This window comes from Heteronotia binoei, chromosome 19 (assembly GCF_032191835.1).
Source record: "Heteronotia binoei isolate CCM8104 ecotype False Entrance Well chromosome 19, APGP_CSIRO_Hbin_v1, whole genome shotgun sequence".
NCBI lineage: Eukaryota > Metazoa > Chordata > Lepidosauria > Squamata > Gekkonidae > Heteronotia > Heteronotia binoei.
Window position 1 is genome coordinate 36,166,382 of NC_083241.1, and position 17,292 is coordinate 36,183,673.

A 17,292-nucleotide genomic window follows, 5' to 3' on the forward strand; every position below is an offset into this window, starting at 1 on the left:
AGTAGCTCTCTTGATCTTGAGCAAGAACATAGGAACATACAAAGCTGCCTTCTAGTGAATCAGACCCCCCTCCCCTGGGTCCATCAAAGCTGATATTGTCTACTCAGACTGGCAGCGGCTTTCCAGGGTCTCCAGCTGAGGTTTTTCATGCCTACTTGCCTGGACCCTTTTGAGTTAGAGATGCCAGGGATTGAACTTGGGACCTTCTGCTTACCAAGCAGATGCTCTGCCACTGAGCCACCATCCCTCCCCAAGAAGACTTTCTAGGCTCTGTTACCCAAGATCCTTTGCACTGGGAACCAGCACAGGACCTTTTGCAAGCAAGGCATGGGCTGCTGGAGGAGAAAGCTCCACTTTCCAAGGGTGTAGAATCCCAGGACTTTTGCCGGAGGAGGGGCTGTGGCTCTTGCCAGAGTCTGAATGTGAACTTGATCATACAACCTGAAGACTGTGATATCATCTTTATAATTTATTACAGAATTAGAAAAATATTCCAGAAAATAAGTTTGCAGTCAAATAGCAAAAAACCAAAAACAAATTAGTACATTATAAGGCATTCAGAAAGCATCCAAAGCATAAATTTTGGCAAACTGGGTATACAGTAAATCATTATATATTTTTTTGTTTGGTGAAAGATAATTTAGGTGTGTTTTATTTTCTTCTCTAAGCAGGGCAACTCAGGTTTTTCAATTCTTCAATGCTGCTGTCAACTCAGGAACAACCTAAAAAATATTTTTAAAAAAAAAAAAAATAAGGTAATTATCTGAAAAGGAGGTTTGCATTCCTAAAATGTGGATCTCAGCCAATGTTCCCTCTGAGCTGCAGAGTCTTGTGAGCGAAAATTCTACTTTGTGAGCTACTGACGTTAAAGTTGTGAGCTACTGCATCAATTAGTGTGCTCTGGGGTCATCCTTCCTGAGCTAAGACAGAAAAGTGTGAGCTGGAGGCTAAAAAACTTTGAGCTAGCTCACACTCACTCAGCTTAGAGGGAACACTGGTCTCAGCATAGATCATAAGCAACAACACTTGGACACCTAAATCCTGCCTATTTCTACAGCTGAACTTAACTTGATTTTGTGTGTGGGGGGCCATAAAATCATAGCTGACATGGCAACCTTGTAGTTCCAAGGTGGGTGGCCATCATCTCCCTCTGTATAGAACCAGTTTGGTGTAGTGGTTAAGTGCGAGAACTCTTATCTGGGAGAACCGGGTTTGATTCCCCACTCCTCCGCTTACACCTGCTGGAATGGCCTTGGGTCAGCCATAGCTATCGCAGAGGTGTCCTTGAAAGGGCAGCTTCTGGGAGAGCTCTCAGCCCCACCCACCTCATAAAGTATCAGTTGTGGGGGAGGAAGATAAAGGAGATTGTAAGCTGCTCTGAGACTGATTCAGAGAGAAGGGCGGGGTATAAATCTACAGTCCTCCTCCTTGTAGCCCCTGGACTTCCTTGTGGTCTCCCATCCAAATACTAGCCAGGCACAGCCTTGCTTAGCTTCTGAAAGCTGATGAGACTGGGCTCTCCAGGTCAGGGTAGACTTAAAACTACATCTGCAGAGAAGCACACACGTTGTGCTTGGATCCAGAACCTCACTTCTCTGCTCACGCTGCACACGGTGGCCTTCCACTGCAGAATGCTTCCCTCTGGCATGAGGAGCTGCTTTTCATGCCAAAGCAGTGTCTTGCCATGAGTTACAAAGCACCCAGTGCCAGAAGGAAGCGTTGCAGAGCAGAGGACTGCTTTCAAGATGGGCAGAAAATGGTGCAGACAGAAGCCAGCCTTGGGATCCCAGCCCCGAAAATCTTTTTCTGTTTGCATGTCTTATGTGGTAGCCAAAAAATTCATCAGCTTTGGTTCCCTCTGGTCTTGAGAAGCAACTGAACGAAAGTGAGTGGACTGTTCAGTGCTATTCGGTGGTCTTGAGAAGGAACTGCTGGTATATGATGTGCAAACAGGAGGAGAGAAGACGACGACTGCAGATTTATATCCCGCCCTTCTCTCTGAATCAGAGTCTCAGAGCAGCTCACAATCTCCTATATCTTCTCCCCCCACAACAGACAACCTGTGAGGTGGGTGGGGCTGAGAGAGCTCTCACAGAAGCTATCCTTGAGACAAGCCAAGCAACAGTGTCAGAGGGACCAGTGCCAGCCGCTCAGCACCTGTGGGCAATCTGCTGCTTAACGGAACGCTGGCCCTGCCACACTGCGACTCCCCCTCGTCCTCCGAAGGACAGCTAGGCATGAAGAGCACCTGGCGGGTTCGAATGCACCTGAAACCTTTTTTTTCCCCCCTTTCGCGGGCTGCTTGTGTTAGAAGATCAGTTACCTTGTCTTTCCAGGGGCTGCCGGCTGCCCGCGCTCGGAGCGATCCCAGCTGAACTCGCCGAGCCGATGAACAGAGCCTCTCAATTATTCAACAGAGCTACATTTCCATTAGGTGGAAATAATGCGGGTCGTACAAAATTTATTAAGGAAATTGTCTACATGTTGTTTCTTCCGAATGTCGCTTTGTCTCCACCCTTATTAAAAGGCCCGTGCTTACTGCCAAGCCAGCAGGCATTAGCTGAGGCAGGGCATTAAGTGCTGGCAGGGTTTCTGCCATCTCTCCTTGGTGGATTCGCCAGGCATTCATGCCCAGCCCCGCAGATTACATGCTACGAGGACCTCGGGAGGGGGGGGGAGGAGGAGAAAGGCAAACGTTTTTTCTGAAAAACACACAACTCTTCTGTGGCATGAAGTATTAAGATTTCTGGCGTTCCATACTGGGAGACCGGCTTGAACCTGGATGGCCCTGGTTAGGCCAGTCTCGCCAGATGTCTAAGCAGGGCCAGCCCTGGTTCGTACTTGGGTGGGAGACCACCAAGGAAGTCCAAGGTTGCCACATGGGAGCAAGCAGCAGCAAACCACTTCTGTTCATCTGCCCTGCCCTGGATAGCCCCAGGCTAGTTCAATCTCATCAGTTCTCAGAAGCTAAGCTAAGCTGCATCAGCCCTGGTTGGTACTCGGATTGGAGACCACCAAGGAAGTCCAGGATGGCTGTGCAGAGCCCTCTCCAGTCCCACCCACCTCACAGGGTGTCTGTTGTGGGGGAGGAAGGTAAAGGAGATTGTGAGCCGCTCTGAGACTCTTCGGAGTGGAGGGCGGGATATAAATCCAATATCATCATCTTCTCTCTGAATCAGAGACTCAGAGCAGCTTACAATCTCCTATATCTTCTCCCTCCACAGCAGACACCCTGTGAGGTGGGTGGGGCCAAGAGGGCTCTCATAGCAGCTGCCCTTTCAAGGACAACTGCCAGAGCTATGGCTGACCCAAGGGCATTCCAGCAGCTGCAAATGGAGGAATGGGGAATCAAACCTGGTTCTCCCAGATAAGAGTCCACACACTTAACCACTACACCAAACTGGAAGAACAACTGACAAATGTACAGAAGGGAAGCAAAACAATACAGAAGAATTGGGCATAGCTTGCTGACGAAATGTGATATATGGTATGGATGTATTAATTTGCTAAGTGTATGTTTCAGTTGGCTTGGATGCTCACAGGCTTTTAACTCTAGTCTGGGAGCGAACAAGACTTAAGCTCTAGATGCCGCCTAGGGAAATGATCCCCATGTGGGGTCAACGGATTGCTCCAGGAAGCAGTGGTGGCCACAAGCTCAGACAGCATCAAGAGGGGACTGGATAAACATATAGAGCAGAGGTCCATCAGGGGCTATTAGCCACAAGGCATAGATGGAACTCTCTGGGGCAATTGATGCTCTGTCTTCTTGGTGCTTGGGGAGGGGGGGCCACAGTGGGAGGGCTTCTGGAGTTCTGGCCCCACTGGTGGACCTCTTGATAGCACTTGAGTTTTTTGGCCACTGTGTGACACAGAGTGTTGGACTGGATGGGCCACTGGCCTGATCCAACGTGGCTTCTCTTTTGTTCTTAGATTGCCTGTGAGGACATAAGGCCAGTACAGCCAAGCTCAGAAACAGCGGAGTGACACTCACCTTAAATAAATCAGCTACCAAACCGTAGTCTGCAACTTGAAATATTGGAGCTTCCGGATCCTTGTTGATGGCTACTATGGTCTGGAAAGAGAATAAAGTAGGATTAATGGAGGGAGACAGCTTTCCTCCCAAATCACAAAAGCCCAGGTGTTTAAGCGAGTGGTCGCTGGTGCTAAGTTCTCCCTTCCTCCCCCTTACTAGCAGCCTCCAGTGAGAAATATGAAAAGGGAAATAGCCAAAAACTGAAACGCACCAAGTCATCTGGCAGCAATGCTGGTTTTGTGAACTTTGGCAGCTCATAAGAGGGACGGCAGGAAGGGTGGCATCAGTGCTTAGTTCTCATAGCCCTTTCTTACACACCCAGGGGAATGCTCATCACCAATTTTTCTCCAGGCCAGTTTGGCCAGGGATCCTCGAACGTTTATTGCCATCTTCGGGGCATGTAGCCGGAGGTCTCTGGGTATGTGTGGGAGAGCTAGTTGTGAATTTCCTGCATTGGATCAGATGACCCTGGAGGTCCCTTTCAGCTCTATGATTCTAAGACACTGACATACGGTGACCCTGTGAATTAACAACCTCCCAAGCATCCTACTGTTAACAGCCTTGCTCAGGCCTTTCTTGATTCTGCAGCTTTCTAGATTGAGCCCATCCATCTCATGTTGGGTCTTCCTCTTTTTCTGCTGCCTTCCAGTTTTTCCTCGCCTGGCTGCCTTTTCTCCAGCAGGCCTGTCTTCTTCGTGTCGTGAGCAAAGTATGGTAGCGCCTCTGGTGAGTCATTTTAGCTTCTAGGGGGAAGAGTTGAGGACTGATTTGATCTGGAACCCGCTGGTTTGTCTTTCTGACGGTCCGTGGTATCCGTAAACTCCTCCAGCGCCACATTTCAAATGAATCCCCTTTCTTCCTGTCTGCTTTTTTTTTTTTGTCATCCAGCTTTCACACCCATACTTAGGACAGGTAGAATTTGCTATCTGGTTAATTCTAAAAGCACCACAGTTCGACAAGGAAACTGGGATCATTCCTGTAACCTACAACCCAAATTGGCCACAGGATCGTGCTTTTTTTTACAATGGGAATGTTCCCCACAATCAGGGGTGGAATTCTAGCGGGAGCTCCTTTGCATATCTGGCCACCCCCCACCCCCCATGTAGCCAATCCTCCAAGAGCTTACAAGGCTCTTTTTTGTAAGCTCTTGGAGGATTGGCTACATCGGGGGGGGGGGGTGGCCTAATATGCAATGGAGCTCCTGCTAGAATTCCACCCCTGATTGTGGGGAACATTCCCATTGTCAAAAAAAGCACGATCCTGTGGCCAATTTGGGTTGAAACCTATGCAGATAGTGTCCACATCCTCCAAGTTGGTATTTTTTACCTTCCACCCCACTCCTCTACTCCTGGCTCCTTCCAAATAACAATCCTGTGTTGCCAGGTCCCAAACTGCCTTTGCAAGTTAAAACCTGGCCTTCTTCTGAGGTATGCTGAGTTGCCAACCTCCAAATGGCACCTGGAGATCTTCTATTACAACTGATCTCCGAATGACCCAAGATCAATTCCCCTGGACAAAATGGTTGCCTTGGAGGGGTGGAGTCTGTGGCTTTACACCCTGCTGAGTTCCCTCCCCTTCCCAAACCCCACCCCCAAAATCTCCCGGTATATCCCAACCCAGAGCTGGCCCACCCTACAGGTATGGCAAACTGATGTTTCTCCAAACACAATCTCTATTCCAAGCTAAAGACCACAGGAATGCAATCAATCTGTAAATATTAATGGCCATAAATTACAATTTTTACTAAATAATGCAGTCTTTGAGGGGGGAAATTCACAAGAGCGAGGAAAAGAAAGCAAGAAGACTCCATTCCTTACAAAGCCCTGTTTTCTGCTATGTTAAAAAGTGCAAATGAATTATACATTTCACTTGTAGAAAGCTTCACTGACTACTTTTGAAAACAACCTTAAGTGTGCACAATTCACAGCATGGGGGGGGAGGGGAATCCACACAGGAGACGGCTGCCATGGTTACTGGGTGAGGGGTTTTTTTTTTTAAGTATATAGATCTGACCTGTTTGAATAAATATATATCCTTTAATGGAACAACAAAGTGTAAGCTCTGGTAAAGAAGCGTACAAATTTTAATAATTGTGTTGAGAGGAAAGCTAAAGCAACGTCTCTTTCACAACAAAAAAAAACTGCTTCCAACTGTTTGGCATAACACAAAACACTAAACCAGTTCTGTTGCTGATGATGACGCTAGCATATGCGGTCACACATGAAACTGCCTATTACTGAATTAGACCATCGATCCATCAAGGTTAGTCTTGGCTATTCAGCCCAGTAGTGGCCTTCCAGTGTCTCAGGCAGAGGTCTTTCCCATCATCTCCTGCCTAGTCCTTTGAACTGGAGATGCTGGGGACTGAACCTGGGACCCCTTCTGCACACCAAGCAGAGGCTCAGCCACTGAGCCACAGCCCCTTTCCGATCAGCCGTGAGTAAGCAGAGCCATTCTGTTTTCTAGTTAGAAAACAGAATGAAGAACCTTCACGTCCCCACTCACCTGGGATTCTCATTTGTGCAGTGCTAAGTTGAATGTACTGCACAAATGAGAATCCCAGGTGAATGGGGACTTGGATTGAAGGATGACAGCTACGGCAAACCTAGGCAGTATGATAAAAAGTAGAGACATCCCCCTGCCAACAAATGTCCATATAGTCAAAGCAATGGTATTCCCAGTAGTAACATATGGCTGTGAGAGTTGGACCATAAGGAAGGCCGAGTGCAGAAGAATAGATGCTTTTGAGCTGTGGTGCTGGAGAAGAGTCTTGAGAGTCCCTTGGACTGCAAGAAGATCCAATCAGTCAGTCCTAAAGGAAATCAACCCTGACTGTTCCCTGGAAAGTCAGATGCTGCAGCTCAAATACTTTGGCCACCCAATGAGAAGGGAGCACTCATTGGAGAAGACTCTGATGCTGGGAAAGACAAGGCAAAAGAAGAAGACGACGGTAAAAGATGAGATGGCTGGACAGCGTTACTGATCTAACCAACATGAATTTGAGCGGACTTCGGAGGGTGGTGGTAGACAGGAGGGCCTGGTGTGACTTGGTCCACAGGGTTGCAATGAGTCAGACTCAACTATGCGACTGAACAACAAAAAGTTGAACGCACACACGAAGTCTGCACGCTGCCCTATTCACTCAAAAGGGCAACTGCACACATACCAGGAATATCATGGACTCCTGGTATGTGTGGCTGCAACATCTGTGTTCTTGCACTGACACACTGCATACGGGTGGAACTGCCGTCTCACTGTTACATTTCAACAGGGACCTGTAGCGGGGGGAGAGGGTCAAAATTAAAATGTTAAAACTGTTTTAATTCACCCTTGTGAGGAAGAGCCGGAAAATAACGGTGTCTTCTTCCAATGGTGGTATGGGAACGGGTCATTCTTTCCTTTGAGATGCCTGCTGAAACCTATTCAGCTACTAACGAGTTAAGCCCTTTAAAGTTTTATCATCATTTTCTAATCGGTTTCCATTTGAATGAATAAATGCCGGGACGTCAAGTGCGTCTTTGACTTTATGGAGGAGCAGGCCCATAATTCAAATCGCACATTGTTATGCATGAATTCATGTGTCAGGTTCTGAAATATATGCACATAAGACTACTGTATAGCATTCTGATGTGGGCTGCTTCGTTTAAGCTATAAATTTAATTGTTTGTTTTTTAAACGGTTTCAGTCTCCTGCAATAGATGGATTTCAGACCTATGTACTGATCACTTGCTCTCAGCCTTGTTTTCCACGATAGAGTGAACTTCCCAGAACAGAAAATGTTTCTTAAAGTATTTTTTGTTGTCGGTTCTACAACCAAAAGCCTATTTCACTGTTTACTGAATGTCCCCTGCTGTTGATCGTACATGACTCGCTCTGTGTAATCAGCCTCCAGTCCCAGTGAGAAAGGAGCATTGCAAAGAATACAAATAAATAAATTTCACAGCCACGACTCGTTTGTGACTAGAAGATGCACCAAAAGGGACACTGCCCTCGCTTTCACTCAGCTCTTTAAGCAATAAGCACCTGTCTGACAGGTTTGGCTGCAGTTAGAAGTCACACTCAACCCTGGTTAAGGAAAAGCACATGCCCAGTTTGCCCACAAGCACAGTCGGGTACGCATTTCGTCCCTCCTTTCTTGCACCCCAAATCATGGTCAGCTGGTAATTCTGGTGACCTGTGATGTACGAAAGAGGCACAGTGGTCAACCAGATGGAGTTTTCTCCCTCATTAACTAGGACTCCAAACCAAGGTTTAGGCTTAAATTCCTGGAGTGTTCTTTGAGGGGAGTGGGGGGGAAGGGCTAAACTGAGATTAACCCACACACCTGGATTCATACATCACAAGGAAGCAGAATCAGCATTTAACCAACATTCTCAGTAATGAGACAGAAAATGTGCATGTGAGCCATGACAATTCAGCTTTGAGCAGATTCTTGCCTTAACATGATGTCTGAATGTAAGAAAAGCCCTGCTGGATCAGACCAGTGGTCCATCCAGTCCAGCCTCTTGTCTCACACAGTAGCCAATCATTCCCTCTGGAGGGCCAGCAACAGGGCAGAGAAGCCAAGTCCTTCCCCTGATGTTGCTTCCCGGCTCTTCCTCTAAGTCACCATGGCTGCTTCATTAATCTATCTAATCCTCCTTTAAAGCCGTCTATGCTGTGTGATGTAATGTAGCTGTCTTTACACATACTCATGTAACTTACCTTGCTGTCTTTCATTCCTGCTAGATGTTGGATAGCCCCAGAGATCCCAACGGCAATATACAGTTCCTGAAACAGAAGATGAAGATACTGAATTTATATCCTGCCCTCCACTCCGAATCTCAGAGAGGCTCACAGTCGCCTTTATCTTCCTTCCCCCACAACAGACACCCTGTGAGGTAGCTGGGGCTGAGAGAGCTCTTACAACAGCTGCCCTTTCAAGGACAGCTCTGCGTGAGCTATGGCTGACCCAAGGCTATTCCAACAGCTGTAAATGGAGGAGTGGGGAATCAAACCCGGTTCTCCCAGATAAGAATCCACACACCAAACTGGCTTTCTCCTATTAGAAGCATTAGAAAACTGAAACTGTGTGTGTAGTAAACGAATCCCGCAGGTCAAAGTCTTCAACAGTGCTTTAATGCCAACACTGCTTTTCAGAATTCTTTCTGGGAATTTAATTCTTCAAGCCTAATAGGAAAAATAGCAAGCCAATGTGGTGTAGTGGTTAAGACGGTTAGACTACTATCCGGGAGACCCACATTCAAATCACTGCTCTGTGAAGGAAGTTTGTTGGGTGGCCTTGGGCCAGTCACATACTCTCAGCCAAACCTACCTCACAGGGCTCTTGTTGGGATAAAAATGGAAGAGAGGAGAATGACATAAGCTGCTTTGGAGCCCCGTTGGGGAGAAAAATGAGGTATAAATTATTTAAATATATTCCCCCCCTCCCCCCGGAAAAATGAACACATTTGTGCAAGAACATCTGCCCATCACACCAAGAAAGGAATATCAAATGCCAGTTTGCAGCTTCCCAATGGAAAACACACCTTTTGTTCACCAAATGTACGCTGAGGTAACAGGTTTTAAGAAAGAGTTGGAAAGATCATGCGTTTACTACAACACATCAAGCAACAGAGGGGAATAGAGAAATAGGACAAAAAACCAAGGGTGGATGTTTGAATTTCTTTAACCAGCAGACTAAAACCAACATTTTTTAGCAGAGTAATTTTGAGGACAGGGTACTTTTAATTAAGCTAGATGTGCAAAGTTAAGAACACACTCCCTCCATTTCCCTGAAGCTATTTTGATGCCAGTATGCCATATGAACATATATATGAATATATGAACCTGCCTTATACTGAATCACACCCTCAGTCTATCAAAGTCAGTACTGTCTACTCAGACTAGCAGCGGCTCTCCAGGGTCTCAAGCTGAGGTTTTTCACACCTATTTGCCTGGACCTTTTTCAGTTAGAGATGCCGGGTATTGAACCTGGGACCTTCTGCTTATCAAGCAGATGCTCTACCACTGAGCCACCGGCATGCTACTTTTTTAGTCCTCCTTACAGTATTAAAGACAAAGGCAGATCCTACCCCTAATCCTACCACTCCACTGGGCAAACTTTATTTGATTAAAATGTTGATACTCCCCCCACCCCTGCCTCTTTCCTTTTGGCTGAAGTGTGACGCTTTCCTCCAATCTAAGAAGCCTGCCTCAAAATTAAGTGTCCCTGCCATTGGAAAAGGCTCCTAAGGATAGAAGAAGGCCCCTTAGGTCTCTCCACCTAACAATGGGTCAGCATCTGAAAAACCGTCCCAATGACAACAGTACTTTCCCCAGTACCTCCTCATGACGGGGGAAAGCCCTGCAGTTAGAAGAAGAAGACTGCAGATTTATACCTCACCCTTCTCTCTGAACTCAGAGAGGCTTACAATCTCCTATATCTTCTCCCCCCACAACAGACACCCTGTGAGGTGGGTGGGCCTGAGAGGGCTCTCACAGCAGCTGCCCTTTCAAGGACAACTCCTGCAAGAGCTATGGCTAACCCAAGGCCATTCCAGCAGCTGCAAGTGGAGGAGTGGGGAACCAAACCCGGTTCTCCCACATAAGAGTCCACACACTTAAACCACTATAATAGTTTGGTTCTCCTAACCACTACACCCTTAGCTGAAGGGCTTCAATGTCCAACCTGAAAACCTACAGCACTTTGTGCATTAAATGGTATGTTCTTTTGCACTCTGATGTCTCAACACCACTCCTCTTAAGCATTTAGCTACAGACATCAGCTATTTGGATGGGAGGCCACCAAGGAATTCCAGAGTTGCTATGCAGAAGCAGGCAACGGCAAACCACCTCCAAGTCTTTTGCCTTGAAAACCCTATAATGGGTGGCCAAACTTGCTTAACGTAAGAGCCACACAGAATAAACACCGGGTGTTTTGAGAACCAAAGGATGTGAACGTCAGATATTTTAGAGAAGGAAAGAAGGGGAAAATCGATGGGGAGGTGGAAAGAAAGCAACTTCAACTTCAAATGCATTCTGCAGGCCACCTGCTGGCTTAGCTTGAAGAAGAGATTGAACGAGAGAAACCCCTTCTCCAAGCCAGCCAACAGGGTGGTGGGGGCTTCAAGAGTCACACAATGTGTGTGAAAGAACCACGTGTGGCTCCCGAGCCACAGTTTGGCCACCCCTGCCCTATAAGCTGGCTACAACCTGATACTACATTACACAGTTTTGCTGACACTGAGGCTGCTTAGTTGATCAAGGTGCACCTGAATTCCTGAGAGCCTGGCTTTCGGGAAAAGTACCTACCACAGCACAGACCGCTTATGGGAGTGTAGTGAAAAGCCTGTGCCTCGACTGCTGGTCACCCACGGTTAATCTAAGACATTGGTGATGCCTCTGGGACCTTTCTGGCTGCCTCAAGACCTCGTGCACCGTTCTGTCTGTCTGCAGTAAGGAGGTGCCGGAAGGCGATGGAGGCAAACTGTTCTTTGTCAACCAGCAACCTTCAAGTCCCCCCTCTCTCCAGCACACCTGGAGACCAGCCACCGAGCCTGAATAAGAGGTGCTACGTAGCCCTTGATGTATGCGGATGCTGTAAGGCGGTTAACTTCTCTTCTGACCCGGGTTCGGGGTCTGGATGCAGGCCAAGCAAGCGAAACTCAAATCTAGACAAAACTGAAGATGATCCCACTGGTCTAAGTAACAGCAAGAGGGGAGGCTGTCTAGATACTTGCCATTGATCCGATGCAGCCGCGGGCGCCCAGGTTTAGCGTTCAATATTTGGGTGCTTATGAGCAAACATTTTAAAATATTATAGACTCGCTGGGCGTTTTAATTCTGCTTTTGTTACAAACACACACTTTATTAGCCTCATATTGGGATAAAGTAGATCCCAGTTTAAGACGGTCGTATTTGATAAGGATTCCACTGTAATATAAAAAATAAATTGTAATAAAAGTTATTTATGGTACAAGGACAGAATTTGTGGTCTGTAAGGACACACCTCCCTATTCTCCTGTACCCCAGGGGTGTCAAACGTGGCCTGGGGGCCGAATCTGGCCCCTGGAGGGCTCCTATCAGGCCCCCGAGTGACTGGCTTCCTTCTGCATCACAGCTTGCTTTGCAAGGCTTGCTCAATCGCGCAGGAGCTACAGACCAAGCCTCTATTTTCTCCATTGGCTGATTTCTCTCCATTGGCCATTTCTCCATTCCTTGGGGAGGAAGGGGAGAGGGAGAGATTGCTTTGCCAGGCTCTCTCAATCGTACAGCAGAGCTACTGAGCCAAGCCTCTCTTCCTTTTATTGGCTGAGGCGCCTCCCCGCTCGGTCCCCTGGGGAGGGAGGGAAACAGCCAGAGCTTCCTTTGCCCAGTTCCCTGGATCAGACTGCATGGAGATATAAAGAAAGCAACTTTAAGATGAATGAGTGCTAATGTTTTAAGCATGTTTTATCTTAAGTTCTTAAAAATCTTTAACTGTGTTTGCCTGTGTCCTTCATAAAGTTTATAACCCTGCTCCCTGGCATTACATTTCATGACACGCACGGCCCGGCCCGACAAGGTCTCATTTGTGTTGGATCTGGCCCTCATAACAAATGAGTTTGACATCCCTGCTTTACACAGTTCTTTTAACGCAAATCCTCCTGGATTTCTGCACTGTTTAATACATCTGGTCTGAGACTTGCGTTTTGTTTCACGTTGCTGTAATCCTAGAAATATCACGCTGCTTATTACAGGGGTCCCCAACCAGTGCCCATTGCCATGGTGCCCCCCCCCACACCTTTCCAGGGACCCACAAAGTGTTTCTAAAAAGTGGGCGTGGTTCTGTGAGGCTCTCGCCCACCAGGGCTTCTGATTGGCCTCCGGAGATCTGACTGGCTGCACAGATCTAAATAATGCTGTTTTCGGTGGGAGAGGCCACCACAGTGTTGGTTTTGTTCTCTCCCGTCCCTCTCTCCCAGTCTGTTTCTCAATTATCTCTCTTCTCCCCTGCAAACTTGAAGCTTCCTCTGTGTGCACAGCCCCGCCTTCCATGGCGGCCATGTTGCTGTTGCGCCCGCCACCCTGTGACAGAATTCCAAAGATGCCCAAAGGCTCAAACCCACTGGGGACTCCTGACTTACTAGATGTCTGTTCCTACTGATTGCATTGACTGATAATGAATCCACCCTAAGCCTCTGAGAAGGTGGCATATAAAAGTAACCAGATTTTTGTTGTTGTTGTTCAGTTGCACAGTCGAGTCTGACTTTTTGCCGCCCCATGGACCAAGTCACGCCAGGCCCGCCTGTCTTCCACCATCCTCCAAAGTCTGCTCAAATTTGTGTTAGTTGTATCACTAACGCTGTCCAGCCATCTCCTCTTTGGCCGTCCCCTTCTTCTTTGGAGAGCCAGTTTGGTGTAGTGGTTAAGTGTGCGGACTCTTATCTGGTAGAATGGCCTTGGGTCAGCCATAGCTCTGGCAGAGGTTGTCCTTGAAAGGGCAGCTGCTGTGAGAGCCCTCTCCAGCCCCACCCATCTCACAGGGTGTTTGTTGTGGGGGAGGAAGGTAAAGGAGGTTGTGAGCCGCTCTGAGACTCTTCGGAGTGGAGGGAGGGATATAAATCCAATACCTTCATCTACCTCACAGGGTGTCTGTTGTGGGGGAGGAAGGGAAAGGAGATTGTGAGCCGCTCTGAGACTCTTCGGAGTGAAGGGAGGGATATAAATCCAATATCTTCATCTACCTCACAGGGTGTCTGTTGTGGGGGAGGAAGGGAAAGGAGTTTGTGAGCCGCTCTGAGACTCTTCGGAGTGGAGGGCGGGATATAAATCCAATATCTTCATCTACCTCACAGGGTGTCTGTTGTGGGGGAGGAAGGGAAAGGAGATTGTGAGCCGCTCTGAGACTCTTTGGAGTGGAGGGCGGGATATAAATCCAATATCTTCTTTTGCCTTCTGTCGTCCCAGCATCAGGGTCTTCTCCAGGGAGTGCTCCCTTCTCATTGGGTGGCCAAAGTCTTTGAGCTTCAGCTTCAGCATCTGACCTTCCAGGGAAAAGTCTGGGTTGATTTCCCTGAGGAATGACTGATTTGATCTTCTTGCAGTCCAAAGGACTCTCTTCCCCAGCACATATAGGAGTTTTTAAATATAAAAATATACAGAATAGTTAACTCCTCTTTAGTTGCTAATGGCGCTTCTATCAAGTTGTGTCTGTGCTGTTGAAGCTTCTTCCCCAGGTCCATTCAGGCCCAGGTGCCTTCGGACACACAAATCAAGACTTTCGGTGGGTGAAGCAGTTTGGGGAGGTGAATGCTAGAAAGAGGGGCAGGCACAAGATAAAAGAGAACAGGCTACAATAAATCAAGGACCGTTTTTAGCTTGCACGTGTCCCCTGTGGCAGAGGATCACACTCATTTCTGTCCCATGTCATCCCTCCGTACCTCTCTGACCAGATGTCATCTGTTGTCGGCAGCTGGAAGCGACGGTAACATACACTCATTGAACCCGTCGTTAGGAAACGCAGCAGCTTGCGAAAGGGCTTACCTGCTTGCAGCAGAACAAAGGGCCAAGGCAGGGAGACGTGTTTCCGAAGAAAATCTGATGCATGTCTCACCCAGGAAGGAGGAGGAGTTAGATTTGTACCCGACCTTCACTCGGCATCCCAGAGCGGCTTACAATTGCCCTTTCTCTCCCCACAACAGACACCCTGTGAAGCAGGTGGGGCTAGGAGGACTGTGACTGGCTCAAGACCACCCCGTTGGCTGCATGTGGTGGAGGAGTAAGGAATCAAACCCGTTTCTCCAGATTAGAATCCGCCACTCTTAACCACTGCACCAAACTGGCTCTCCCTATCTGCACCACCATAAACATGTGCCCTGTTGAAACAGCGGGGGAGTCCAGATAAATCTTCAGCTGCAAAAAACAGCTGCAGTTATCAGAGCCTCACAGCTTTTAAAGTTGAGGAGCATCCCCTGACGTCAGACTCAAAGTAGGAAACAACTTTTCAAATCCTGCAAGCTTCAACCAGTGTCACAGCTAAGACAGAAGAAAGGGGAAGGTGACCAGTCAGATATGGGTCTATCAACAGCTATTGTCATGGAGATTACAGAGTTCTAAGCTGGTCCTGAAAATACTCCCTCTAAAATCACCCAGGACCGTCCTGAAATTGAGGCCATTGCCCCAGAAATAACAAGCGGTGCTTTTTAAAAAAAGCTCTTGAACAGTTCCATGTTTTATGTAACTTTAGACTGAGCCACAGAAACTAGAGACTGGCATGAAACTGGGGAGGGGACCAGAGCATAGAGCCACAAGTGATCCCTCCCAAAAAACAGCTCAGGGAAGTTCTGTGAATACCTGAACTCAAACCAAAATCCTTGAAATGAAAGCAATTTGTTTTCCTCCCCCGTTTCAGTGTTCGGTTCGAGTTCAAGCCAACCAAGAGATTTTTTCTGTTCAAGCTCAGTTCCAATCCATAAAAGAAGACTTCTCAGAACTGGCCATGTGGCCTGTTTCAGCTTTGGAGCCTCCCATGATTAACTGAAATAAGGGAAGGGCCCTGCGATGGAATACCAGTTGCCTGTTCGCTAGCCCTGCGCATGTTTTTGTCCCTGTCTTCCCTGCCCCCGCTCCCTAAAGCTGTGCACGGATCCACCCGACAAGTTCGTCCGGGGCCAGTGAAGCAGAGCCCAGAAAGCAGAAGGGGCGAGACAAGACAGATCCCTTTCCCTTTATGCTGCATTCTGGAAATGGTAAAAACGCAGTAAAATCCTTTTTCCAAGTTGTGCAAGAGACTCCTATCATTTCTTACCTTCTCCAACCTCCACTTTCTTCCCCAAACCCTCCACACATGCTAAGATGGCTCAGGGAAGAGGTAGGGTGGCCAACAAACAAGTGTTCCCTCTATGCTGAGTTAGTGTGAGCTAGCTCATAGATTTTTTAGCCTCCAAATCGCATATTTTTGGGCTTAGCTCAGGAAGGATGGCCCCAGAGCACAGTAGTTTTTGCAGTAGCTCACAGCTTTAATGCCAGTAGCTCACAAAGTAGAATTTCTGCTCAAAAGACTCTGCAGCTTAGAAGGAACATCACCAACAACCATAAATACTTGCTGGCCAATAAGCCAAGACAATAATCTGCAGCCTGCAGTCCCTTTGCTGGACCCAGCCCTGCACCTGCCAAATCCAAGAACCTCAAGGTGTCCAAATCTAACAACCTTCAGACCTTCCCAGATATTTTCCTTCATTTTTTTAGAAGCAATAAGAAGGTAAGAGAAGCCATGTTGGATCAGGTCAATGGCCCATCCAGTCCAACGCTCTGTGTCACACAGTGGCCAAAACCCAGGTGCCATTGGAAGGTCCACCAGCAGGGCCAGAACCCCAGAAGCCCTCCCACTGTTGCTCCCCAAGCACTAAGATTACAGAGCATCACTGCCCCAGATGTAAGAACATCAGAGAAGCCATGTTGGATCAGGCCAATGGCCCATCCAGCCCAACACTTTGTGTCACATAAGAACATAAGAGAAGCCATGTTGAATCAGGCCAGTGGCCCATCCAGTCCAACACTCTGTGTCACATAAGAACATAAGAGAAGCCATGTTGAATCAGGCCAGTGGCCCATCCAGTCCAACACTCTGTGTCACATAAGAACATAAGAGAAGCCCTGTTGGATCAGGCCAGTGGCCCATCCTGTCCAACACTTTGTGTCACATAAGAGAAGCCATGTTGAATCAGGCCAGTGGCCCATCCAGTCCAACACTTTGTGTCACATAAGAGAAGCCATGTTGAATCAGGCCAGTGGCCCATCCAGTCCAACACTCTGTGTCACATAAGAACATAAGAGAAGCCATGTTGGATCAGGCCAGTGGCCCATCCAGTCCAACACTCTGTGTCACATAAGAACATAAGAGAAGCCATGTTGGATCAGGCCAGTGGCCCATCCAGTCCAACACTTTGTGTCACATAAGAGAAGCCATGTTGAATCAGGCCAGTGGCCCATCCAGTCCAACACTCTGTGTCACATAAGAACATAAGAGAAGCCATGTTGGATCAGGCCAGTGGCCCATCCAGTCCAACACTCTGTGTCACATAAGAACATAAGAGAAGCCATGTTGGATCAGGCCAGTGGCCCATCCAGTCCAACACTTTGTGTCACATAAGAACATAAGAGAAGCCATGTTGGATCAGGCCAGTGGCCCATCCAGCCCAACACTTTGTGTCACACAGTGGCCAAAAAACCAGGCGCCATCAGTGGGGCGAGAACTCCAGAAGCCCTCCCACGATGGCCCCCCAAGTGCCGAGAAG

At 47.8% G+C, this 17,292-nt stretch overlaps 1 protein-coding gene across 1 annotated transcript in view; it reads right to left on the reverse strand.

The window, feature by feature from the left end:
* Positions 1-454: 454 nt before the first annotated feature.
* Positions 455-17,292, reverse strand: part of ETFA (electron transfer flavoprotein subunit alpha) — a 41,828-nt gene continuing 24,990 nt past the window's right edge. The window contains exons 10-12 of the mRNA XM_060259833.1: positions 8,738-8,803; positions 3,992-4,072; positions 455-722 (exon numbers count right to left, since the gene is read on the reverse strand). Coding sequence (XP_060115816.1) covers positions 687-722; positions 3,992-4,072; positions 8,738-8,803 — 183 coding nt within the window. The 3' untranslated portion in view covers positions 455-686. The remainder of the gene's footprint in view (positions 723-3,991; positions 4,073-8,737; positions 8,804-17,292) is intronic.